At 54.6% G+C, this 25,469-nt stretch overlaps 1 protein-coding gene across 2 annotated transcripts; it reads right to left on the bottom strand.

Moving 5' to 3' along the window:
- Positions 1 to 1,023: 1,023 nt before the first annotated feature.
- On the bottom strand, positions 1,024 to 25,275 carry BCAP31 (B cell receptor associated protein 31). 2 transcript variants are annotated; one of them, XM_058441649.1, is made up of 8 exons: positions 25,257 to 25,275; positions 23,922 to 24,057; positions 21,423 to 21,523; positions 15,999 to 16,146; positions 4,474 to 4,609; positions 3,462 to 3,585; positions 2,534 to 2,634; positions 1,024 to 1,502 (listed from the first exon to the last, which is right to left on the bottom strand). In XM_058441649.1, exons 2-8 carry the CDS (start codon positions 24,011 to 24,013, stop codon positions 1,464 to 1,466), a joined length of 741 nt encoding a protein of 246 aa, XP_058297632.1. In that variant the 5' UTR covers positions 24,014 to 24,057; positions 25,257 to 25,275; the 3' UTR covers positions 1,024 to 1,463. The 2 variants fall into 2 exon arrangements, with proteins under 2 accessions (XP_058297632.1, XP_032613806.1); XM_032757915.2 differs by lacking the exon at positions 25,257 to 25,275 and adding an exon at positions 25,104 to 25,221.
- Positions 25,276 to 25,469: the final 194 nt, after the last annotated feature.

Genomic DNA, 25,469 nt, shown 5'->3' with positions numbered 1-25,469 from the left:
GGGTATTGCCCACGTGTCCCCTACTCCCTCAGACACCACCTCTCAGACCGCCTGGAAAGGGACAGAACTCGTCATGAGGCGGCTGTGCTCTGAGCACAAAGGAAGGGCGACAGGATGCTAGAGAAGGGAACCACTGGCCTGGGCCCGAACAGGGCAGGCATCAGCGAGCATGCACAGCAGGCCGTCAGCTACCCTGCCAGCATCAACATCCTTCAGGGGTCCCCCCAGTTCCAGGAGACACACCTCTAACCTGCTCCCCTGACCCTTCCGCCCAGTCCTCATGCAGGCAGCAGGCATGGCAGAGGCCCTGCTGGGTGGGAGCACTGTGCTGCGGGCGGGGGCTGCCTTCCTCATGTGCTACTGGAGAGCAGCACAGTGCAGGGGCCTGGGCACTGGCGCCAGGCAGGAAGCCCCGGTTCTGGCCTAGCTTGCTGTAGGCCTGGAAGACACAACTCTGAGGGAGCCACGGGATGGACGCCCCGGAGCCAGCACAGCTCTCTGGTGGCAGGCACACACCCAGCACGTTCTCAGGGCCAAGGGCCCCAGCCCATTCCCAGCCCCTTTCTGCCTAGCTCTGCCCTGGGCCAGCTCCAGGTCACTGCCAAGGACAAGTCTCCTCTCCCAGCTGGCATTAGTCAGAGGTCATCCTGCAAACCTTCAGGAGGGGGTGGGGCAGGGAGTGACTAGTGGCGTTCTGCCACGTTCTGTCTGTCCCAAATGTGACGAACAGGAACCCAGAGAAGGCAAGCGAGTCGTCTACCCGGAAGCCCCGCCGGTTTAGTGAGCTTCCCAAGCTGCCCACACCCAGGGAGGCAGACAGGACACACACTCGGCGGGTGGCCCTGAAGCGAGGCCTGGCCCAGCCCAGGGAGCAGGAAGACAGAGAGGGCAGGGCCTTCGAGAACAGGTGTGAGCCTGGCCTTCAGTGGGGGAAACAGGTTGAAGGGCTGTGGCCGCCTGGGGGCTCCAGGCAGGAGAGAAAGCAGAGCCCTCCCCATGGCCGCAGTCACACACCGCACCACGTACACACCATGACAACTTTTATTGCCCTCAAGAGAAACTCCAGTCCACCTGCTCCACCCACCCTCCTGCGGGACCAAAGAAAACACCCAGAGGGCAAAACAAAAAGGGGCTCAAACCAACAGGAAGTCAGCCCCACCGCAAGCCAGACTACAACTAACTCGTGCCCTCCACGCTCAGGCATGGAAGCCAGGGCTGCGCCAGGCCTGGCCAGGCCAAGCAGGATGACAGCAAACGCATTCTGAACGTGTAGCAATCAGGTCCCCTGTAATGTACTTGGAGAGTGTGGGCAAGGGCTGAGACGACGAGCTATGAGCTGTGGAAGGGAATGGGGGAAGCAGAAGGGCACAAACAGAAGTACTGGAGGGAGAGGCCAGGCTCTCAGGAAGCAGCAGGCACGTGCCAGGTGGAAGCCAGCTGCAGGCAGGGGAGGAAGGAGGCCCTTACTCTTCCTTCTTGTCCATGGGACCATCTACTGCAGCCTGGAAAGGGACAGAAATCCCACAGCAGTAGGTTGGCCGGGTCCGCTCCTCCCCTGCCACCTCCAGCCCCATGCCCCAGAGGTCCAGCTCGGTTCCCCTCTCTCCTACCGACAGCTATTCAAGTGAGCAAGGGGCCCCCTCCCCAGCTGCACCCAAAGGCCTGCCAGGGTGGGAGCGTCAGCACTGGCCCACACTCTAGGGAAAGCCCTGGACCTAACGCCAGCCAGGGAGGACTGCCAGGACCTCACTGGGGGCTGAGTCCTGGCTGCAGAGAACAGCAAGGCATCCAGTCCCCTTCAAGACCTGATCAGGCCCTTCCCAACTCTGCACACCTTTGACAGGTGCCCTCGAAGCCCAAGTCCCGCCTGCCAAGCCTGCCCTATACAGAGGGCATGGGTGCCCCCTTTGAGGCTGGACCCTTCCTCCCCACCTGCTGTGGTACCCAAACTTGGGCCACCAAGCACTGAGGCCAGCTGTCCAAAGTTAGGAGTATTTATGTGGCCCTCACTCCCAACGTCAAGACCACCTGGGCTTCCAGATGCGGCCTGGTGCACCCAAGCTAGTCTGAGGACTCGGATCAGGCCTAGGGCAGCAGGTGATGGCCACAACTAGCACCTGCTAGGGGAGGTGCCTTTTTGACACCTTGTGCCCTCACTTGCCCAGGGATCTTTGCCCTACGTCACCCCCCAGCACTCTAGGAAAGAAGGCCGGCAGTGGGTCCCAGAGTTTCACCTGCTTCTTTGCACTTGACCGGGCCCCAAACCATGGACTGAGCCTGAGAATGAAGGTAGGAAGGCTCAGAGCCTAGTGAGCCAGTGCCACTCCTGAGGGCCGCCTCGGCAAGTGCCTACATCTGCTGCCAGGCCACCCCTCTCCTGCCCGGTGAAGGGTCCCACTCAGTAGGGCAGAGGTGGCCAGGGGGAGTGGGGGAGAGGGCAGCCGGCCCCTGGAAGGTTCCCTCCGCACCCGCAGGGGCTGCCTCATCCTGTTCTGCTCTCCTGCCCCGGGCGCAGCAATACGGGAGGGCTGACCTGCAGCTTTGCATGCTCCTCCAGCAAGCGGTCGTACTCCTTGGTGAGGCCCTCAGACTGCTTCCGCATGGCCAGAACCTGGTTTTCAGCTTTCTCTAGTTCTTGAAATGATGTAAATGACCAAGAAAACAGAAATGAAAAGACAGGAATTAGGGGGAAAAAACCCGACTGCTACAGACACCAGAAACTGGCCCAAATCTGTCTCAAACGAGGTTATACAGGAGCCTACTTCTCAAAATAAAGCCCCTCTGCTTTTGCAGGCCCCCAAAGTAGAGGGAAAGGGCTGACAAAAAAGCTTAAGATAAAGCAAAAGAAATATAGAGGACATCCCCCAGTCCCTTTAACGGAGGGGTACTCTAGTGGCTCTCGGCAAGGGTAACCTCCAGGGAGGCTGAGAGTGGGAGACAGGGAGGAAGATCCCAGCCTGAAAGAGAGACCCAATGACAACCATGCCTTGCAGACAGCAGCAGCAGGCGAGGCCTGTGGTATTGGGGAAAAACGCCCCAGACTTAAGTCTATGCGTGGGAGACCAAAGACAGGCAGGCCGCTTGGGAGCCGCCCACTCCCCTCCCGAACGCCACTCCCACACTCCCCTCATTCTCAGCCCCCAGGCATGCTGGGGCTACCGTGCCACACTCTGGACGGGAAAGCCCCAGCGTGCACTGCTCTAGCGCAGGGCAATCGAGGCCCACCAACTGCAGCCTGGTTCCTCCTGAGCCCCATTCAAACCACTTAGCCTCACTGGCCTGCGGGCTAAGCGTGGCTGCATTGGGGTTGGAGGCGCAGGGTGCTATTTGTTTGTTTTCAACCAGCCCTCGAGCGTGCGTGTAAGGCTTGTTACTAATACTTTGGCACAAAATGGGCAGCAGTGGGCAGAGGACGCTCCTCTGGACTTCCCTTCGGGGAAGGACACGAGGTCGAGCCTCACTTTGCTTAGTGCTGGCCAGCTCGTCCTTTAGCTTCTGCAGGTCAGCCTTCAGGCTCCTGTTCTCTTCCTCCAACTTCACCTCAGCATTCCCGACATCCAACTTGCCTCCATCAATAGCAGCTCCCTGGGAAAAGTGCCAAAGGCCAGGGTTACTCAGGAGGGAGGGAGGGAGAGGCTCCAGCCCCATCCTCCCCACTGAGCTGCGGTTCCTCAAGCTGCCCTGGCCACTTGCCCCTTTGGAAATGTCAACGCAGAACCGAGCCACCACTTGCTCCCAGCTCCTAGGCAAAGGCCAGGGCGTGGCTGCCCGCCGAGGGGAAGAGAAGCGCCAGCGTGGCCACCTGCTGCAGCTCGCCGGGCACGCCTTGCCTGCCTTGGCCCCTGGCCCTGCCTCCTTCCTGAGCAGCAGGGCTCAGCAGCTCCATGGCGCTCACCAACCCCTCCGCGGATGGTGGTGCCTTGTGCTCCCCACACAGTGCCGCTCACTGCAGTCAGGAGCCCCCAGTTTGCCTGGCCAGCTCTATTCCACCTCTGCATCCACATCCCTCCGAGCTTGCCTTGCAGCTCACCTCCTGACAGGACGTCTAAGACTGGCCAACTACCCTGCCCCCACCTCCTCTCCAGCACTGAGGGATGCCATAGACCCCAAGTTCCAGAGGGGGTGCGGCAATCTTGCAGGGAACAAGGGCCTAGCTGAGGGCCTTCGGTTCACAGCAGAGGGCCTGGCTCACTGAGGGGCCGTTTTTCTCAGGGAAGGGTCTGACTGGAAGCAGTGGATGGAAACGAGAGCAGCAACACCCTCCTCCTCACCCGGACCCTCACGCACACAGACGCCTCCAGCGGGCATACCCTCCCCACTGAGGACTTCCCCTCTGCGCCTCCACCCAACTCTGGCTTTTCAGGCACATTTCCCAGCGTGACAGGCTAGCAGTGGCCACTGAGGCCCTAAAGAATGTGGCTCCTGCAGTGTAACACCAGGACGCCCCATGGTGGGTCGGGAAGCTGGGCTCACCTTCTTGAGCTGGTCATTCTCCTCCATGTACTTCTTGGCCGCCTCACTAGCACTCTCCGCCTGCTTTTTAAAGGCTTCATTGGAGGCCAGCAGTGTGGCCTGCTGCGAGATGAGAGTCACCAGGCGTCTAAGCAGGCTGCGATTATTTACAAAAAGAAGGGAGAAGTGAGAAAAAGAGCATGAAGGGCTGGCAGGAGCACCTCCTCGTTGCTCCCACTCCACACCTGGCTCCAGCCTGGGCCTGCCCTCTTGCCAAGGCAGCCGAGCGAGAAGCCGCCAACCTGGTGCTGGCAGCGTGAGGGAAAAGGTGGGGCCTAGGAGCTGTCCTCTGTCGCTGTGCCCAACGGCCACCCTCAGCTCCGGGAGGGGCTGGAAGCAGGAGCCTGGGGGGCTGGGAAGAGCCTCGCTACAGCATGAGGTCCCGGAACGCGGCACTTTCCGGGTCGGGGCCTAGACGTGCCAGACAAGCCACAGCACCACCTTCCTCCCTGCGAGGCTGGGCTTGCCTTGGTAAAGCAATGAGAGAGGATAATCAATCCGGGCACTTCCAACATGCCAGGCCGCATCCTCACATCTACCTGATGAGGAAGTTACTATCACTGCCCCAGCTTATAGAGGAGGAAACAGAAGTTCAGCAGCGTAAATCCATGTACCCAAGGCCAAAAACCAGAAATGGACATGGCTGGAATTCCAAATTATGTCTGCCTGACTCCAGAACCTGAGCTCGGAACCACTCTACTCTCTAAACTAACAAGGGAACAGCTCCCAGGTCCCAACGTGAGACAGAACTCTCTTCTCTGGCCAGCCTCCTTCCCAACCCGTCATGCAGGCTGCGCTGGAACACATCCGTTATGTAACAGCACCCCAAATGAGGTCTTCTTGGGCTGGAGGGTGTAGAGGAATCAGGACACAGGCGCACGCTGCCTATCTGAAGCAGCCAGGAGAGACAGGCAAACAGGTGGCAGCTGGAGGCAGATGCTAGTCCCCAAACAGAGATTGGAATGGCCACTTCATTTCCCTTGGTTCACCCTTGCCCCAAGATGTTAGCTGGCAGGAAGAGAGGAGGGAAGGACTCGTTCAAACAGTCACAACAAGGCAGGGGTTCCTTTCTCACACACCTCAGAAGGCAAGGGTCACACAGGGCCTGGGAGAAGGAAGAGACAAATCTGCTTAGTCCAGGGTGTTTCAACAACAGCTTACTCAGAAGAGTCGTAGTGGCCTCCTGCCCCAGCCAGGCCTTCACACTTCACAGCCTCTGCTCATGGCCAGGAGCAGCCCGGAAGGGCTGGAGAAAGTAGAGAGCAGACAAGGTGAGCTACCTCCCTGGCCCAAGCCATGGCTGTCCAGGGCCTCGGCAGAGCCCCTTTCCGGATGTACTCAGGACAGAAAGTACCCACCCGGGCCAGGAGATGCACCTGAGGTTCCTGGTTTGGGGAGAGGCTCCCAGGGGCCCCTGGCAGCACCAGGAGAGCCAGGCCATTGATTCCTGGCAGAGAAGGAGAGTTTCCAGTGACATGTGCTTTCTAAAATTAGCGGCCCAGGACCTCGTGGCCTAGGGCTCAGGTTTCCCTGCCTCAGCCCCCAGCTGCCCACCAGCCTGCCCCCCACTGGGCTGCAGCCTGAAGGTGGAGGAAGCTACTGAGCGCCCTAGGAGCCAGAGAGAAACAATGCATCTGACTCACATCGGCATGGCCAGAAGTCACTGGAGAGGCCTAGAAAGAAAGGCAAGTCTGACTAAGACCCAGCCCCCTGGCAGGGAGCTGCCCAGCCCCAGAGCAGATCCCAGTGATGTAGAAGGAGGAAGAGGACCGCTCCTCCCAGCTGGAATTGAGGGGTGGGGGTCATGCCACCTGGTGGTACAGAGAGGACCAAGCAAAACTGAAGGCTATACTGCCCGCCACCAGGCCAGGCAAGTGGCTGCTGGTGAGTGCCCATGGCTGTCACCCCAGTACCCAGGGAAATAGCTAACACAAATGCTTCCGCGGCAGTGCAGCAGAGGCCCAGCTCTTTTCGGACCATCCCAGGCCTTTCCCGGCTATTGAGAACCAGGGCTTCCAAGATAGGCCAGGACATACACAAAGTCCAGCGCAAGATCCACGCCATGTCTGTCCGAAAGCCTGACCCTGCCCAGCCCCAGCCCAGGCCTTCAGTTCCCAGCCTTGAGACAGTCTGGGGCTCCTCTCTGCCAGGCCCCGGTTCCCCTTCCTCTTGCCAACCCTCACAGGCGCTCCCCACCCCCACAGCACCCTGGGCATACTCCTCCCACTGCACCCCCAGCCCGACAGTTTTTCACACCTTCTAGGTCCTCTCTCTTCCTACTGGATGACCCGGGATCATTCTCCCCCTCCAGGAACCTCACCTTCAACTGCCTCCTTCCTGGAGTCGCCCTGCCCAAGCGCCCCTGGTCTTTTCCCTCACATATACTCCTCAACCTAGGCTGGCCAAGGCCTGCCCTTCCAAGCCAGCAGCAGGGCCACCAGTGGCCTCCTAACCGCCCAGGCCAGCGGTCACCCTGAACTCCTTGCTCTGCTGCTAAGTTACCCTCCTGAGGTCCCCTCGCAACACCCTCCTCCCACTGTTATTTTGCTCCCTCTGGGGTCTGTACTCTTCAGATGACACCCTATACCTTCTTCCCAGCCACTCTTATCGCTGAAACGGTTTTCTCTGCGGCCCAGACTCATACCTAACCTCCCACTAAACATTGGCTCCTGGATGTCCCCAGAGACATTCTAGACTCAGCTTGTCCAAAACGGGCCTTCACTTGACCTGCCTGACCTGACCACCTCGTGTAGCCCCTACTGTAGTGGTAAGCAGGCAAACCACCTTAGACTCGGCCCTCTTGGCCCCCTAGCCCAAGCCACAACCCAGTGCTTTCCATGTCAACTGCAAACATGCCCGCCATCATCCCCACTGCTGGCGCCTCCTCCCTATCTGCCGCCATACGGCTTTCCCATCCACCTCCCAGAGCAAGGCAAATCCGACCACGTCAGCCTTCTGCTTAAGCCACCTGCTGCCAGCACGCACGCCATCAGTGAGCTCTCCTCCCTCACTAACCACGTGGCCCCCTACTCTAGTAACACCTAACCCCTCACCATTCCTGGAACACGCCTGGCTCTGTGCGGCAGTCCTCCAGGCCGGAATGTCCTCTCGACCCAGCTCAATCTTCACCTCCCCCCAGAAACCCTTTCGGATCACCCACCCCATCAGAGGGACGCCTTCTGGGGGCTCCTGCAGCAGCCCCCTAGGCACCCTCATGTAACTACCTCATTCTCTGTTCTCTGAGTGGCTGCCATCCGTTTATATGGCTGCCCTACCAGGCTATGAAGGTCTTTGGGCTGGGCACTGTGCCTTCATCTCTGCACTCCCATACTTGGCACACTGAAAAGGGGTCTTCCGACCACTCCAGCAAGTATAGCTAAAAAAAGGGGGGGCGGGGCTGGGCTTCCAGATGACTGGATCCCACTCCCAGGAGAGGAAGTGCTCCCTGACAGGTGAGGGGACAGATTTGAGGCTGCATGTAAGGCTGGACAGAATCTCCCTGGGCCTAGACTGCACCTGTGTTCACCTGGGAGCCTGGCACCAAGAGGGGCAGAGGCAGACACAGAGCTGCTCAGTCTAGCAACAGAGGAGACCGAAGACAGGAGTGGGAAGGTGCCGTCTCAGACCCATGCTGATGGGCAAGCCAGGCTCATGGCTGCAGGGGGAAAAAACATTCACTGCCGCGACCTGAAGGCACAACCCAGAGCTCCAGCCTCTGCGTCCTCATACCCTCAGCCCTCACCCAGGGCCCAAGCAATGCAGACCAGGTCCTCTCTGATCACTGGCATTTTTCAGCCTGGGAGCCAGCCTTCTAGAACATTTTCCTGCTCCCTCACACTGGGTCACTCAGGCACATTAACGTGCGTTTCTGTCTGTTCCCTTGTAGCTTCCCAGGCCCCCAGGACAGGGCACGGAACATGGCCTTTAGCTTCTGCCTCTGCTGGATCTCCCAAGTAATCTTACCCGAATCACTGTTCTTAGCTATTCATTTCCAGAAAACAGGAAAGAACCTAAGAGCCAAAGGCATCTCCTACAGATACAGGGTGGTCACCAATAGAATGGCCTGGGGTCCAAAAAAAGGCCAGTGAACGAAACTTAACAGAATGCAGATGCGGCCTTGGCAGACACATGGTAAATGCCTCAAGCTGACTGGGCTTTCCTGATAGAATGTTGTTGGACACTGAGCAGGGCTATCATGCTTTTATAAAAGGTTGAGTAAACCAGAGAAGGCAGGAGAAACAGAACCTCTCCACAGACTCTAGAGAAACAGGGCCAACCATATCAAGTGGGGAGAGCCATGGCTCATAAGCACTTTTCGGCAGCCCTGTCTTCCCCCACGAGCAAGGGGAAGAGGACATGGGCTTAATAGGAAATGGGGAAGGAGCAAGTCCCGACCAAAAGATTCCATGCTGTGGCCACCCCTGGCCTGCCCTGCTGACGGGTTACAGGCGAGTCAAGTCACTCAACCCCCAGCCCCTGCATACACATGGTGTTCACACAAGCTCACTCCTCTACCCCCAGCCGGCAGAAAGCCGGTGTCCCAGCGCCACCTGCTGACTTTCCAGGCCTACCGCAGGGTGGCCAGTGGACTCTGGGTGAACATGCCCCAGCTGTGGAAGAAAAAAATGAGGCAGCGCCCAGGCAAGGAAGCAAGTCAGGTGACGCCTCAGGAAGGCTTCAGTGAAGAAGAATGACTAACACCAGGGCTTCCACTGCCCTGGGCGACTCTTACCCACCAGTCTGGAATCAGGAAAACAGGTTACAACTGGGAGAGTCACCTAGAGCAGACCCGAGAGGGCTGCCCCAAAGGGATGCCCCAAGTCCATTTTGGTACAGCCGCGTGGCCTTCCCTGTAGCCTCCCAGCACACAGACGCTGGAGAAGACAGGAAGAGGAGGGCTAGAGCTGGGGGAATTGGAGGCCGTTTCAAATGAGAACATGCCGTGTGGCAGCTCCAGCCCACGACCCAGATGGAGCTCGCCCATCCTGAGGACAGTGCAGTAAGCACAGGGCAAAGGGGCAGGTGTGGGTCTGGCCTGTGCTCCCTTCTTCTTGAGAACAAGTGACATAGACCAGCTGGGTTTCTGGGTTTCTGGGGTTTTTAAAACCAGCTATCTGAGAGGTTTGGGGTAAGCTGGAGGGTAGAGAGCAACCGAGTGAGGTAAGACAACTTAGGCAAAGGCAGTCTGTGATTAGATGACTCAACCTAAAAAAGAAGAAAAAGCAGCTCAGCAGAGAAGCATGGGCAGCTCCATCTGGGCTAATAGCAACGATGGGATTCTACCCTGGAGGGGTAAGGAGGAAACAAAAGATGCCTGTGGATCAAGTTCAGGTCAGCAAAAATTCAAGGGGCTTCCACACAAACAGGGGCCTTCCTGCGACTGGCTGCTAACCAGCACTTTGGGCCTAACCTTGACCACCATTTAAGCTGAATAAGGCAGAGAAGGCAGTGCAGGTCCTCTGAACACACAAACCCCAGCCTAGAGGGAGCTGCCGTCCCCAACACACTCCAAGACTCAAGAGGACCTCTTGCTAGCTGTGCCCCGAAAGTGCAAGGTTGGCAGGAAGGGAACAGGAGCGACTGCCGGAGTCTTCCACAAGTGGAAACCAGTGGCTCATCCGGTGTGGTCCCCTGGAGGTGGCCCCGATGCATCCATCTTCACAAACTTTCATAGCTCCTAAGACCTGAAAAGCTGGGCTTCTTGTCTAAAAAGCCCGACAAGTTCAACCCAGACACGCACCTAAAGCTGTCGCCGTCAGCCCAGGACAGCCCATTCAGTCACCAAAGGTTTCAGCGGCCCTTCATATGTGCCAGGCCCTTGGCACTGAGCTTAACAGTCTAAAGGGGAAGAGCCCAGGTTTTCCATGATGGGCAACCCTGCCAAGTGCCACGCCTCAGAGCTGCATGTGCAGGCTGCCCTGGGACCCGAGGACAGCACTATGGGTCAGCCAGGGACATGGCGTGGGCCCCTCGGAACAGGCTCCACAGGGAAGCCTCGCAGATTCACGAAGAGGAGGTGCCGGCTGGGCCGGCAGCTGGAGGGGGTGTTCCGCACAGAAGCCCCCAAAATGCTCAGAGAATCAAGTTGGGGGAGAGCATGTGTTACATGAGGCTCTCCCATGAGACCCACATGGCTGCTTCATGACGGGGAAGCCGAAGCAGAGACTGTGGAGAAGCCGCGTCCTGGAGGATCCATGTGATAGCAAGCCACTGGAAGTGGGGTGCACAGGCCAAAGGGGGGAAGGCAGGTGGCAGGGAGCCCACTTGGTCTATATGGGATGGTGGCGGCCCCACCACAGCAGTGGTCCCAAGGGTTGTGAGAGAGGCTTAGGAGGTGACATCTACAGGCTGTTTCATGGGTGGAGTCCAGCTCTGCAGGCTGAAGACTTCTGGAGGTTGGCTACTTGACAACGTGAAAGTGCCTCACCCTGCTGGGCCACACACTGAGAAATGGCCACGATGGTTGGGCAGTCACATGGGACAAGAAGAAAGGGCAGATCAGCCCCAGGCTTCTGGGTCAAGTGACAGGACTGAGACAGTAGTGGCAGTGGCAGGACAAAAGCTCAGGAAGGCTTTGGCTGGGAGGCTGGGACTCTCCCACTGCTATCCCAGGCAGCAGCAGCAGCAGCAGACTATGGGGGGCCAAGGGTACAGGCTTGCTTCTAGGTGTGATGTTTCCTTTCAGGCCAGGCCCCCTTTCCCAATTACAAGGGCTACTCGGGGGTTCTCAGGCTAACCTCCTATGTGTCCTAAGCCCAGTCCTGATGAAAACTAGTGCCAAGCACCAGGATTTCTCTGGAACGTGCTCCCCTCCTTGGCCACTAACCTGCTCACATCCTCCTTCTTGATCTTGCTTCCCTCTTCCTTCTGCTCCCCGATCTTCTATCACTCTGCTGTAGGCTGGAATCCATCCTGCCGTCACATTCCCTTTGTCCCGGCCTCAATACCTCTGTGAAGCCAGCAACCCAAGCTCGACTGCCCGGAAGCACCCTATCCTGCTCATCTGCCAGGCCTCCCCTGCTCTCCCTGTCCCCTCCTTTCCTTGCTGTCCCCAGGCCTGGCCAGAAGTCCCACTCTGCAACCAGCCCTCACACCTAGCACGATAGTGTTACTCCATGGGCAGCCAGAGCTCCCTTTCCAGCAGGGGGCTGCATCCTCGCATTCCGCAAGTCCAGAGCAGAACCAAGATCATCTCAGACTCCCAGAGACTAGAAAAGCCTGCTGATTCAACTCCACCTGGGCCTCTCAGGTCTGTCCCCTCCACCCCACTTCTGCTACCACTGCCCCAGTTCAGGTTCCCAGCAAGTCTCATTGACAACCTCCAACTTGGTCTCCCCACTTTAGGCTCTCCAGCTCCACTCCAGCCCATACACCCTTGCAAAATACTAATCCACACAGGTGACCGCATCCCAGCAGTACTGAAATACCCACTAGGCAGGCTCTCTACCACTCAGAAAAGTTGCATACGAAGTCTGGAACCCTTAACTCCTAACCATCTAACCTGCTCGGGCCATGAGTACCTGCTCGCGCCATGAGTACCTGCTCGTCTTCAAGAACTGAGCCTCTCAGAGGGACATGAAGAACACGGAAAGAAAGAGGGGTGGGTGTGGTGGCTCATGCCTGTACTCCCAGCACTTTGGGAGGCCGAGGTAGGCGGATCACATGAGGCCAGGAGTCGGAGACGACCAGCCTGGCCAACATGGCGAAACCCTGTCTCTACTAAAAATACAAAAATTAGCCAGGCGTGGTGGCATGTGCCTGTAGTCCCAGCTACTTGGGAGGCTGAGGCATGAGAACTGCTTGAACCCAGGAGGCGGAGGCTGCAGTAAGCCGAGATTGTGCCACTGCACTCCAGCCTCGGCAACACAGAGACTCTGTCTCAAAAAAAAAAAAAAAAAAAATCAACAAAAAAGAAAGAGACAGATAATAGGAGTGGCACTGGTGCTCCAAGAGGATCAGGAGGCCCAAAGAAAGCTGACTAGCTGAGGCCACTGTTTATGACGTCAGAAACAGAGCTGCAGGCTCGACGTCCACCAATGAGGAATTGGGTAGACACTCAGGAACACTCAAGAATGCTGAAGAGGCCAGGCACAGTGGCTCATGCCTGTAATCCTAGCACTTTGGGAGGATGAAGTGGGAGGATTTCTTGAGCCCAGCAGTTTGAGATCAGCTTGGGCAACAGAGCAAGACTCCGTCTCTACAAAAAATTAAAAAATTAGCAGGACGTGGTGGCACATGCCTATAGTCCCAGCTACTCGGGAGGCTGAGGCAAAATGGCAGGGCTGCAGTGAGCCATGATCACACCAATGCACTCCAGCCTGGGCGATGGAGCGAGACCTTGTCTCAAAATAAATAAATAAATATATATATATATATGCTGGAAACAGGTCAGTTGTCCCAGAAAAACATTCATGATAAACTGAGTAGAACATTCAAGTCACCAAGGGGCATTTAAAGCATGTGGTGCTTTAAAGCCCCGTGGTTAACTTTTTTTAAACACAGGAATGTTTTTAAAAAGCATGTGGAGGCTGGGCGTAGTGGCTCAGCTGCCGCACCCTCTCGTGTTCCCATCCAGTAGCCTGATGCAAAAAAGCCATGTGGTTGGTCTTGCGTGACTTCTTAGAAAAGGAAACGGTGATCCCAGGGATCAGTGTGGATTCACCAGTTGCCCATAAGCAACCTAGTCATTTCTGGAATTTTGCCAGAAATATATACTCCTTGCTCGTCTAAAAGTTAAATCTAAGATGGTGGCTGTGACCCTAGAGGAACTTGGCTTTCTGTGTGATGCTCTTGTCCAGCCTTACGGCCACGCAGCCCATTTGCAGCTTGCAGGAAACACCTAAAAAACAAAGCAGGCTGGGCGCGGTGGCTCACGCCTGTGATCCCAGCACTTTGGGAGGCTGAGGCGGGCGGATCACCTGAGCTCAGGAGTTTGAGACCAGCCTGGCCAACACGGTGAAACCCCGTCTCTACTAAAAATACAAAAAATTAGCTGGGCATGGTGGTGGGCGCCTGTAGTCCCAGCTACTTGGGAGGCTGAGGCAGGAGAATGGAGTGAACCCGGGAGGCGGAGCTTGCAGTGAGCCGAGATTGAGCCACTGCACTCCAGCCTGGGCGACAGAGTGAGACTCTGTCTCAAAAAAAAGAGTGAGCCCCCTAAGGCTTCTTCTGTGTGTATGTGTGGATGGAGCCAATCCACATGGCAGCCACTCATGTGGGTTAGGACCACACCTAACTACACTGTTCTGCTGGCACCTTCCCCACACTTCAGCATCCGGTCCTTAAGAACAGACTCAGACTGGCAAGCATCACGCTAAAAATCCATCTACACTCCATCTATAGACGGCTGACAGAACTTCTCCAGGAATTCATAGCAGTCACCAACGATCCCGCTCTTCTTTTCCGAAAGCATACAAGCTATTCTTTCTAGAGCATGGCTGGAGATCAAAGTCAACCCTCCCCAGGTCAATTCCTCATCTACCTTCTCCTCCCTTTGGAAACTGGGATGTTTGCCAGGCTGCAGTCTGCCAGTATCTCTCCCACTCTGCAAATCCTCAAGATTCGGTGGCAATTTCATCTGCAGATGATCTCAACAGCTTTTGGACATAATCTCATCAAGTCTAAGTGCAAAGTACATCATTTAGGGATGCTACTCTTGCCCATCTGCAATTTCCACTTTCTCATCCTAGTGTTTCCTTTGCCCTTGACCACCTACCCTCCATCTCCTTCCTTACACAGACGTATAAAAGGGACTGCCTTCTCCCCACTTCTCCATATCTTTCATGATTCAGAGCTCCCAGCAGGTTTTCACCTTCCCGATACTATTCCTTTTTTTTTTTTTTTTTTTTTGAGATGTCGCCCAGGCTCGAGTGCAGTGGTGTGATCTCAGCTCACTGCAACCTCTGCCTTCCGGGTTCAAGCAATTCTCCTGCCTCAGCCTCCCGAGTAGCTGGCACTACAGGCACCTACCACCAAGCCCAGCTAATTTTTTTGTATTTTTAGTAGAGACAGGGTGTCACCATGTTGGCCAGGCTGGTCTCGAACTCCTGACCTCAGGTGACCCACCTGCCTCGGCCTCCCAAAGTGCTGGGATTACAGGCGTAAGTCACCACACCCAGCCCACCCCTCCCCCATACTATTCTTAAAGCTCTAGAAGCTTTTCTGGTAGATGGCCTAGTTTCCTCTCTTTCCCTCCTCAATGTGGTCTTTTTTCCTCATTTTGCTGACTGTCACACTCAGAATTCTGGTTTTGAGAATCAGCCTTCCAGATCTGCTTCCCTTTCAGCCTCAGACCACAAGATAATACTTGTTTGGAACTTCCTGAAAATTTTAGGGTATGTTTCTGACTCCTCCCAGCCTTCCTGACTTTCTTAAGTTTGAAGATAGCAAGCTTGTAGATCAAATCTGTGATCAAACCCATTATCTTGAAAAAATGTGTTTGCCTTTTCTAGCTCCACCCCTTTCCAACTTGGTTGCAGAGAGTACAAGATCATCTAAACGACAGACTTTAAGACAAGTAGTCATCGTAGCGCCCAGTAAAGCAGGGCACACCAGGTGACTAGAGAGCAAGAATCTCTTGGGCATGGAGATTCCTGAGTCTCGGGGCACAAAACCAAGCGGGGAATAACTGTCCGTGAGCCTGAGAATCACTTGGTGCTATGGTCCGAGTGCCCTTCAAACTTCATGTGTTGGAATTTAATCCCCACTGCGGTAGCATTAAGAGGTGGGGTCTTTTGAGAAGTGATTAAGTGATGAGAGCTCCACCCTCAAAGCAAGCGCCTTTCCAATGCCTTCATACGCCCTTGGTCTGAGCTCCCATCCACCTCCCAGCCAGGCCCTGCTGATCAGAACGGCTATGTGAAGCAGGAGGCAGCAAACAGAGCCCCAGGCTCAAATAGGCACTTCGTAGTGGTCCAGTTTTGCCCAACTAGTTACCCTTGGCCCTGATCAAGGCACTTAGTTTTACCAAAAAAATCATCAGAAATACTCTGGCTGCCATGGAACGTAACATGCCCTCATTACGAGTTTCACGTGGGGAAGGCCCTGAGGTGAGGAGAGACCCGGCCTCTTCGTGCCACTTTTACCTGCTGTCCCTAGGTCAGCACCCCAGACACAAAGAGCCCCCCATTCAATCGCTCCCTTGTGAGCTGAACTCTGAAGGTCCTCTCCCAGAGGAGGGCAAGGCCTTACCGTTACACCTCACTCTCCATGCAAACGGACCGTGAGATAGTAATCTGTTTGCCTGAGAGTATGTGGTGTGTGAGGGTCTTCTGATATTTCGGGCAGCCCTCTCCTACTCTCCACGCTGCCTCTGGAGGTCAGGAGAAAACTATGTGGCTTCCCTAACACAGACAGGGCTTTGGGATCCAGGCCACAGACTGAGGAGGAATCAAAGTCACAGGGGGGAGACTGAGCCCACTGAGCTCCGTGTCCGTGGCTAGCCCACGGCTCCTTTCACAGCACCTGCCCCCTCAACCCCCACTCACAAGGACAGCAGCAAGGAAAAGCCAGCAATGTAGAGATTCCTCTGGGCACGGAAAAGCTTCATGTGGAAGTGTTCCATGGCCCCAGGATTGTTCTGGAGGTTCACCTTTTCGGTCACATCATCATACTTCCGAATTTCGCGCACGGCATCTGTGGTGGAGCAGAGAGGAGACATAGGCATTTAGCAGACACTAGGGCAAGATAAGCCCATACCAGGCAGACAGGCGGCATGAGACAGGTCAGACTCACTTCCCTCAAATCGGCCTCCCCAGTTCTTCCCACTTCTACGCACACACACCCCTCATGGGATGCTGTTATCAGAAGCTCCCACCCTCAAGCCAGGCGCGGTGGCTCACGCCTATAATCTCAGCACTTTGGGAGGCAGAGGCGGGCGATCACCTGAGGTCAGGAGTTCGAGACAAGCCTGGCCACCATGGCAAAACCCCATCTCTACTAAAAATACAAAAAACAAAAAATTAGCCCAGCGTGGTGGTGAGCGGCTGTAATCCCAGCTACTCGGGAGGCTGAGGCAAAAGAATCATTTGAACCTGGGAGGCGGAGGTTGCAGTGAGCCGAAATTGAGCCACTGCACTCCAGCCCGGGGGAAGAGCGGAACTCCATCTCAAAAAAAAAAAAAAAAAAAAGGAAGCTCCCACCCTCAGACCCACTCCTTCCTCCAGCTTTTCAATCCCTGGCCCCATTCTACACAGGCCCCAAGCTTGCTCTGCAGTTCAAGATGCTAACCAAGCCTAAAGAGTTTCTGGAAATGGGGGTGGCTTCCTTTTCCCATGGTGCCCCCAACCGCATCTTGTTCTGTTCATCTCAAGTTGGCCCATAGCCCCCCCAACCCCCACAATGATAAGCCAGGTTGAACCTGGAGATGGAAATGCCTGCTCCAGGGACCTAAGGTGCTTAAGAGTCAAGACCCAGGCCAGATGTGGTGGCTCACGCCTGTAATCCCAACACTTTGGGAGGCCACGGCAGGAAGACTGCTTGAGGCCAAGAGTTTAAGACCAGCCTGGGCAACACAGGGAGACACTCTCTCTCTCTCCAAAAAAAAAAAAAAAAAAAATTTTTTAAATAGCTGGGCATGGTGGTGCACACCTGTAGTCCCAACTACTTGGGAGGCTGAGACAGGAAGATCACTTGAGCCCAAGATGTCAAGGCTGCTGTGAGTTACGATCACACCACTGCATTCCAGCCTAGGCGACAGAGTGAGACTCCGTCTCGAAAAAAAACAAAACAAAACAAGCAAACTAACAAAAAAATAGGAGTCAAGACCTGCAGGATGCCAGCTAGGGGTCAAGGGTTTCATTTCAAAGCTTTACAATGGGTTTTATTATCTATGATGTTTTATTCTGATTACAAAAGGAATTCACGCTCATCGAAAGTTCAAACACACCCAAAATGTAGAAAGGGAAAGGATCCCATAACATAATCACATCCAGCAGTATATACAATAAAAATGTGGCCACCTCGTCTGAAGTCATTTTTAGTCACATTACACTATGTTACCTGCTTCGTAATAGACATCCATCTCTGAAATTATCTTAAATACATTTTTTGGGTCCATCTCTCCCAAACTAGACTACAAACTTCGTAAGAGCAGAAATCTTTTATACTATATTCCCAGGGCCTGGGATAGTTGTGAGTGCAGAGTGGGCACTGAAATAATTGCTCAGTCAGTGAGCAGCCTCTGCTCCTGAAACAGCCACTGTTAGACATATAGAGCTCCAGTTAACAATATATTTACATCTGTCTCTAATTGCTGAGTCAGTGAGCAGCCTCTGCTCCTGAAAGAGCTGCTGCTAGACATACAGAGCTCCAGTTAAAAATATATTTATATCTGTCTCTAATGTAGACATTGAGCCACACCAAACCTAATGCTTTTCCCCATGCATCCTGAGACATCCTTTTAAGTCAATACACTAAGATCTACCTAAAGAATGCTCTTAATAGACTCCCATATGAGAGGGGCAAGGTGTCATTGTATGGGTATCGAGGTTCTTTTTGTATGGTGGGTTACAGGGTCTCACTCTGTCACCCAGGCTGGAGTGCAGTGGCACGATCCCGGCTCACTGCAACCTCCACCTCTCAGCCTCCCCAGTGACTGGGACCACGAGTGTGTGCTACCACACTCAGTTAATTTTTTCTTCTTCTATTTTTGACAGAGATGGGGTTTCGCCATGTTGCCCAGGCTAGTTTCAAACTCCTGAGCTCAAGCAACTGCCTCGGCCTCCCAAAGTGTGGGGATTACAGGCGTGAGTCAGGGCACTGGCCTCATGGGGTTCTTAATTTCCGGTTTTAGGCTGCTTGGTTTTTATGTTGATCTTGCATTATAAAAATCTGCCCATCCCCCGGCACCACGAAGCGAGTACTCTCAAACGCTGTTAGCAAGGGTAAAAACAGCACACCTGTATAAAATGCAAAACGTTCATACCCTCGTCCACCTCTGAATTTATCCCACAGAAGTATTTGCATAAATTTGCAATGATTCGAAGATGCTTATAAAGAATGGATTATGACACAACCACATGAGAGAATACTACGTGATCTTTAAGAAGAATGAGATTGCTATAAAAAGATGTTGGCCGGGCACAGTGGCTCACGCCTGTAATTCCAGCACTTTGGGAGGCCAAGGTGGGCGGATCACTTGAGGCCAGGAGTTCAAGACCAGCCTGGCCAACATGGTGAAACCTCGTCTCTACTAAAAATACAAAAAATGAGCCAGGCATGGTGGCTGGCGCCTGTAATCTGCAGCTACTCGGAAGCTGAGGCAGGAGAATCACTTGAACCTGGGAGGCGGAGGTTGCAGTGAGCCAAGATGGCGCCACTGCACTGCAGTCTGGGCGACAAAGTGAGACTCCATCTCAAAAAAAAAAAAAAAAAAAGGTGTCTAAGGTACAGCAAGTAGAAAAAGCAAAATCCAAAGTATTGGCTGGGCTCTGCTATGGACAGCAGTCTTATTTCAGAGCTGTGCTACCAGCTCAGGCGTGGAATGCTCCTCCTGCCATGTCCTAGCAGGAATGTGGAAGGAAACATAAATACTTTCTGTGGATGATCCCACCACTGTAGACATTTTATTAAAGATGTCAGCATAAAAAACGCCTCTGGAAATGCACAACAAAATATTCATGATGGTTACCTGTGGGACATGGGATTACGGGGAGTTTAACTTTCTAAATTCAATTTTTGAATTTTTAAGAATAATTACCCATTATTTTTGTAATCAGAAAAACAAGATAAACATGTTTCCTTACACTGTCACCTGCATCCAGGAATCCCACCATCCTAAGGACCACCTTGGCCAATGACCAAGAGTGGGGATGGGGGACTGAGCAATACTAACCCAAGTCCCACAGTAGAACCCAGCCCTCCGTCTCGGGCCTCAGCCCAGGTGGGAAGATCCTGCACCCTCAGCAACTCCACCCTCCAGGAGGATCTGCTCAACCCTCCCCGCCCCCAAGCAAGGCCACAGCTCTAGCTAGTTATGCCCGTTACCCTTCACTAGTACCCGTGACTAACACTTCTGTTTGAAGAAGGCTCTGCAGATCTTTCTAGATTATGCTTCTTAACATGAGAGTAGGAAGCAGCCAGTCATCATGGCCATATGTCCCCCCAGAACTTCCAAGCAGTTCCCCGATCCCAAAAAAGAATGAAGGCTTTGTCAACTACTGCATTCCGCAAAGGATCTCTCCAGCCCACTCAGTGCTCTAGGAAAGAAACATACTCCTTCTGGTTTGGGGAAGGGGCAAGACCCTGAGGGAATCATCCTCAGCATGGTCCCTCCCTTCCCTAGTTATTACCCCCACCCCAGACCCAAAAGCCAAAACACACATGCTCAGTTCAAAAACTCAGTGGCCTGGGAACGAACATATATTACCTACCTACTCCTGGCTTGGAGGCTGCTCAGGGAGAGAACCCTGGTTAGAAAGAGCTACCTCTTGGGGCCTTGCCAAGTATTTCCAGAACACTGAGGTGCTCAGGCAGCTGGCACCTACCCTATGTGGTTGGAAGCTGTCAGGTAACACTTGGCCTGTTCAGAGGCAGTCCTGCCTGAACATATCCTATCAGGCTCTGAGACATCAGGAAGGAGAAATGCCTAATGCTGAAGCTGGTGGGTGAGGCTTTGCACATTCCCCTGAACCACAGCCCCCCCACCCGCTCAGCATTTCTGCTGGGACTCGGTGGGAGGAGTGTTCCACGCCTCGGCAGGCACCACAGCTCTGAGACGAGAGTGGTGTCCACAGCAGAGCCAAGCCAATACTCTGGAGCCCAAACAGGGGGACATATCGATCACTTACCACAGCAGAACAGCAAACATCTACCAGTCAGACGAGCTTTATTGATTCTTGTCTCCAGATGGTCACCCTACCACCTCATTACAAAATGTCTGCCTTTCATCTTAACACCACCTGGCCTGGCCTTATCCCAGAGCTTGCTTGCCCTTGGACCAGTTTATCTTTCAAGCACCTGCTAGTGTGCACCTCAGTGTTAGAGTTTACAGAACTACAGAGCTGGAACGACCCGGGAAAACCTCAAGTCTAGCCCAGATGCAGAGAGGTCTAGGATCTCTTCCCAAGATAGGTTGCCACACATCTCTGTGTCCTCCTCCTACTACTACAGGGAATGGCAGGACTTCCCTTCCCAGCTAGGCTCACTGTGTGCTTGGTTGCTCAGTCCCCCATTAGAGGCCCTGCTCCAGGCAATTCTGCTGTTTAAGTGACTGGTGAGCAGCACTACTCAGGCCAGTTAGCTTCTCTTGGCTTCAGTTCTAGAGTGACCTGAGAAGCAGCCTCAGAAACCTAAGGCGTCCCTTCTCCCAAAGTCTTGAAAAAAAGCAATGTAAGGTGGCCGTCATAAGGCTGCATACAAACTGCTTGGTATAAGCCCATGCCCACTGCTAGACGGGCCTCTTTTTTTTTTTTTTTTTTTTGAGATGGAGTTTCCCTCTTGTTGACCAGGCTGGAGTGCAATGGTGCGATTTAGGCTTACCGCAACCTCTGCCTCCTGGGTTCAAGCAATTCTCCTGCCTCAGTCTCCCAAGTAGCTGGGATTACAGGTGCCCGCCACCACGCCCAGCTAATTTTGTATTTTTCGTAGAGATGGGCTATCACCACATTGGCCAGGCTGATCTCGAACTCCTCATCTCAGGTGATCCACTGACCTCAACCTCCCAAAGTGCTGGGATTACAGGCATGAGCCACCATGCCCGGCCTAGAGGGGCCTCAAAGTGAAGAACCGACTAGCAGTCAGCAGCATGGGCAAAGGGAGGCTCTTCCTTCCCTCAAGAGAAAGACACAGCATTTCATTAGTCTGTCTCCCAGCAGCCAAAACTGGACGCTACACATCAAAAGCGGTAAAGGGTTTTGCAGCAGAGACCAGGGTCTAGGTCAGGTAGCTGCCCTCAGCCACAGCTCACTCACCGAAGACCAACAGCACAAGGATGACAATGAGAACCACAAAGAAGGTGTTGCCATAGGACACTACCAACTCCACCAGCCGGGACTTGAAAATCTTCTGCCATCTGTGAAGAAGACAAAAAGGACAGGAGCTAAAGAGAAAGCACACACACTGGCTCTAGGGCTCTAAGCAAAATGGAAATCCAGCTTTGTACTCTTCTCCAATGGCCGAATAGCCCCGCAAAGTCAGCCTCGGTGGCCTGCAATTCTCTACTTTGACATCTGTTCAAAACTATTGGAAAAAAGGCCAGGTGCAATGGCTCACACCTGTAATCCCAGCACTTTGGGAGGCCAAGGTGGGTGGATCACTTGAGGTCAGGAGTGCAAGACCAACCTGGCCAACATGGCGAAACCCTGTCTCTACTAAAAGTACAAAAATTAGCCAGGCATGGTGGCACCTGTAATCCCAGCTACTCAGGAGGCTGAGGCAGGAGAATCACTTGAACCTGGGAGGCAGAAGTTGCAGTGAGCCGAGATCGTGCCACTGCACTCCAGCCTGGGTGACAGAGCGAGACCCTGCCTCAAAAAAAAAAAAAAAAAAGATGCTGGTCCACGTATAGATCGAAATGTCTGGAAAACTAATCTTTTTTTTTTTTTGTCTCGCTCTGTTGCCCAGGCTGGAGTGCAGAGACATAAGCCACCACTTCCAGCCTGGAAAACTAATCTTAAACATGGGTAGTTGGCTGGGCGCAGTGGCTCATGTCTGTAATCCCAGCACTTTGGGAGGCTGAGGTGGGCAGATCACCTGAGGTCAGAAGTTCAAGTCTGGCCTGGCCAACATGGTGAAATCCCATCTCTACTGAAAAAAAAAAAAAAAAAAAAAAAATTAGCTGGGCATGTTGGCAGGCATCTGTAGTCCCAGCTACTAGTGAAGCTGAGGCAGGAGAATCGCTTGAACCCGGGAGGTGCAGGTTGCTGTCAGCCGAGACCACACCACTGCACTCCAGCCTGGGTGACAGAGCAAGACTCTGTCTCAAAATAAAAACAAAGGCCGGGCGTGGTGGCTCACGCTTGTAATCCCAGCACTTTGGGAGGCCGAGGCGGGTGGATCACGAGGTCAGGAGATCGAGACCACGGTGAAACCCCGTCTCTACTAAAAATACAAAAACTTAGCCGGGCGTGGTGGCGGGCGCCTGAGGTGAGGCAGGAGAAGGCTGAACCGGAGGCGGACTTCAGTGACCGAGACCCACACACTCACCTGGCGACAACGACCTCCAAAAAAAAAAAAAAAAAAAAAAAAAAAAAAAAAAAAAAAAAAAAAAAAAAAAAAAAACACCACAAAAAAAAAAAATACTTGGTATCACTGAAAAAAAAATTACTTTTCATTGTACCCCTTTGAATTTCCAAATTTGCCCCATACAGTTATTCTTTAAATGGCTTCCACATTATCCCCCCACCCTGTTATGATGAGATGGACCCCAGACCTCACATCATTTCCATCCACAAATGCTTTGGGATGCAGCTCTAAGAAGAGACTTCAGAAGTGTTTATACACTGTTCAAATCAACAAGAAGCCCTCATCATCAGGGCTGGAGTTGAAAATGCCAATCACTGCAGGCAACAATATTTGTTTGAATCCGGACCCAACAAAGTACCGATTTGGCATTCGGTAGATAAATGTCTTAAATCCCTCTTATTCTGGAAGCTCCCCCTTCCCTCTCCCTCTTTCATTTGCTTTTCCAGTTTGCTTTGTGTAGAAATCAGATTGTCTGTCCTCTAAAGCTTCCCAGATTAAAGCTCCCCGGGGCCCTCTATCTCTGCATGTCTCGTCAACTGTACGAAGGTGTGGTTTTCTGCAAGAATCCTCCTCAGACAGCACTGCATACTTTCTATGGTATCACATGAGAGATAATTTTTCACGAAAAAACGGCCTTTAAAAATACCTGTGGAGATTTGACCTTATTCGTAATATTGTAATTTAAATAGCGACGTGTTCAGGTATTATACATAATTAAAATTAATCTCCAATTCACTTTTAACAGGTCCTCTGTTCATTAAAAGGGAATATGGCTTCATCCTCCACAGGCTGAGTAATGTTCACGCAGCCACTGCGCAATGCCAGTGAGACTAGTTAGGAGGACAAGAGTCACCAAATCAGTAACAACGTGACCCAGTGGTGCAAGTCTTCCGAATCCCACGCTACCATCCCAGCACCCCGTGGACCAAGAGCAGGCGGGAGGGCATCATTTCCAGAACTGTAACATAGATCTTCCTGCCTCTCGGGGGCATTCTGAAGACCAGAAGGCAGGGGACACAGGAAAAGGAACTGAGCAAGTCATGACGAAGCAGAACCCTGGGGAGGGTTGGCAATAACAAACACAACCCCTGCCCCCCCACCCCAGACAGGTTCTACCTGTTCCATCGGGTCCCAATTCCAGGGTCCACCAGCTGCACACACCAATCCCAGGGCTAGGGCACAGGCACCCTCCTGCCTAACTCGCCTGCTTGCTCCACAGGCCATACCTTTTAGGAGAAATGAAGGGAATGCAGAGAAGCAACACAACAAAGACCTCCGCATAGAGGAAGGTGGCAACTGCAGTCCACTGCAGACTCATCCTGTTGCTAGAAGGTTTCCCACAGGGAGATGTGAGCTTGTTTCCTGGCAGGGCACAAAAGGAACAGAACTTGTAAGCGCTGGGCAGCCAAGAACATCCAGTTCAGTTACCCTGCGAGGCTGGGGCCGCCACTCTCCACCCTGACCCCCTGCACTTCGCTTCAGAGTCTCTGATTCGCTGGCGGAAGCAGGGCTCCACTCGGCAGGGCCTCTTGGCCAGCAGCGTTCACAGGCCCCACAAACTTCCGTTCGCTGGTCAGTTGCCTGCCCCCCCCTCCAGCACCTGTGTCAACACGTCCAGAGCGGCCTCTCCCGACGATCCCTGCCCCATGAAGCCCGAGATTTCCGACGCCCGTTTAACTGAAAAGCGTTCTTCGGGAAGAGCAGTGCCAGGGCACCAAGAGAAGGACGCCTTGGCACCCATCGGGCGCTGCCTTCCCCGCCAGGCAGAACTCAGCCGCAGAGGCGGGCGCTCTGCGGGCCCAAATCCCCGCTACCAGGCGGGCCCAAGGCCGCACCTAGTACAAGCGCTGCCGACGCCCCCGCCTCCCACCGTCCCCACGGCGCCCACGGAGAGAAGCCGGCACCTCCCTCGAGGATCAAGCGGCCTTCCGCCCGGGGCCGCTTCGCCTCCGGTGGGCTGGAGGCCCGCAAGAGCGACTCCTAGAGGGCAGGATTCGGGACCAAGCACCTCAAGGCCCCATACGGAGAAAGTTCTAGACGCAGTCTCCTCAGAAGCCAGGGGTCCTTCCAGTAGCCCTCGCGGGCCAAAGCGCCCATGCAGAGCGAGAGCCGACCGCGCGCACCGGGGGGTCCCCCCGACTTGGCCCCTGCCTGGCACACCGTCCCGGAGGCCCAGCCCGGCCGCTCCTCCAGGTGGGGCTTCACCGCCCCCGCCCCGTCCCCGAGACCAGCTTCTAGAGGCGCCGCCCGGTTTCCCCTCGCCCCTGCCCCTCACACCCAGGTAGGCTGCGGGCCCCGAGATTCCCCGGCCCCCGGGCCTCCCCGCGCCGCTCGCCTCTCTCCCTCGTCGATGGGCCGGGGAGCCTCGGCGGTCCCGGAGCCCAGCCCGGCGCGCGAAGCCCGCTCACCGAGTTTCCCACAGTCAGCGTGCAGGCCGCGCCGCAGCAACCGAACTCTCCCACAGCAGCCCCGGCCCCGCCCCTCATCCCGCGGCCGGAAACCGGAAGCGCCCGCCGGGCACCGCCCACCAGCCCTCGCGAGGCCCCGGAGGCTCCGCCTACCTCCGCTTCCCGCCCCGCCCCGGAGCGGAGGGCCGGCGCTCCGAGCGCGAGAGGAAGAGGCGCCTCGGGCTCCGGGCGCGCAGGGCGTTGTGGAGCGAGCACGCGGGCAGGGCGGGGCTTTGGCGGGCCGGCGAGGGCCGCTTCTCTAGTACGCGCGGCCGTCCCACGTCTCTGTGGTGCGGGAGGGGCCCCGCCAAGGGGCGAGAACGGGAG

This window comes from Hylobates moloch, unplaced genomic scaffold (genome assembly GCF_009828535.3).
Source record: "Hylobates moloch isolate HMO894 unplaced genomic scaffold, HMol_V3 SCAFFOLD_7, whole genome shotgun sequence".
NCBI classification, from domain to species: Eukaryota; Metazoa; Chordata; class Mammalia; order Primates; family Hylobatidae; genus Hylobates; species Hylobates moloch.
The sequence above is the reverse complement of the archived record's forward strand: the minus strand, read 5'-3'. Positions and strand labels throughout refer to the sequence as shown.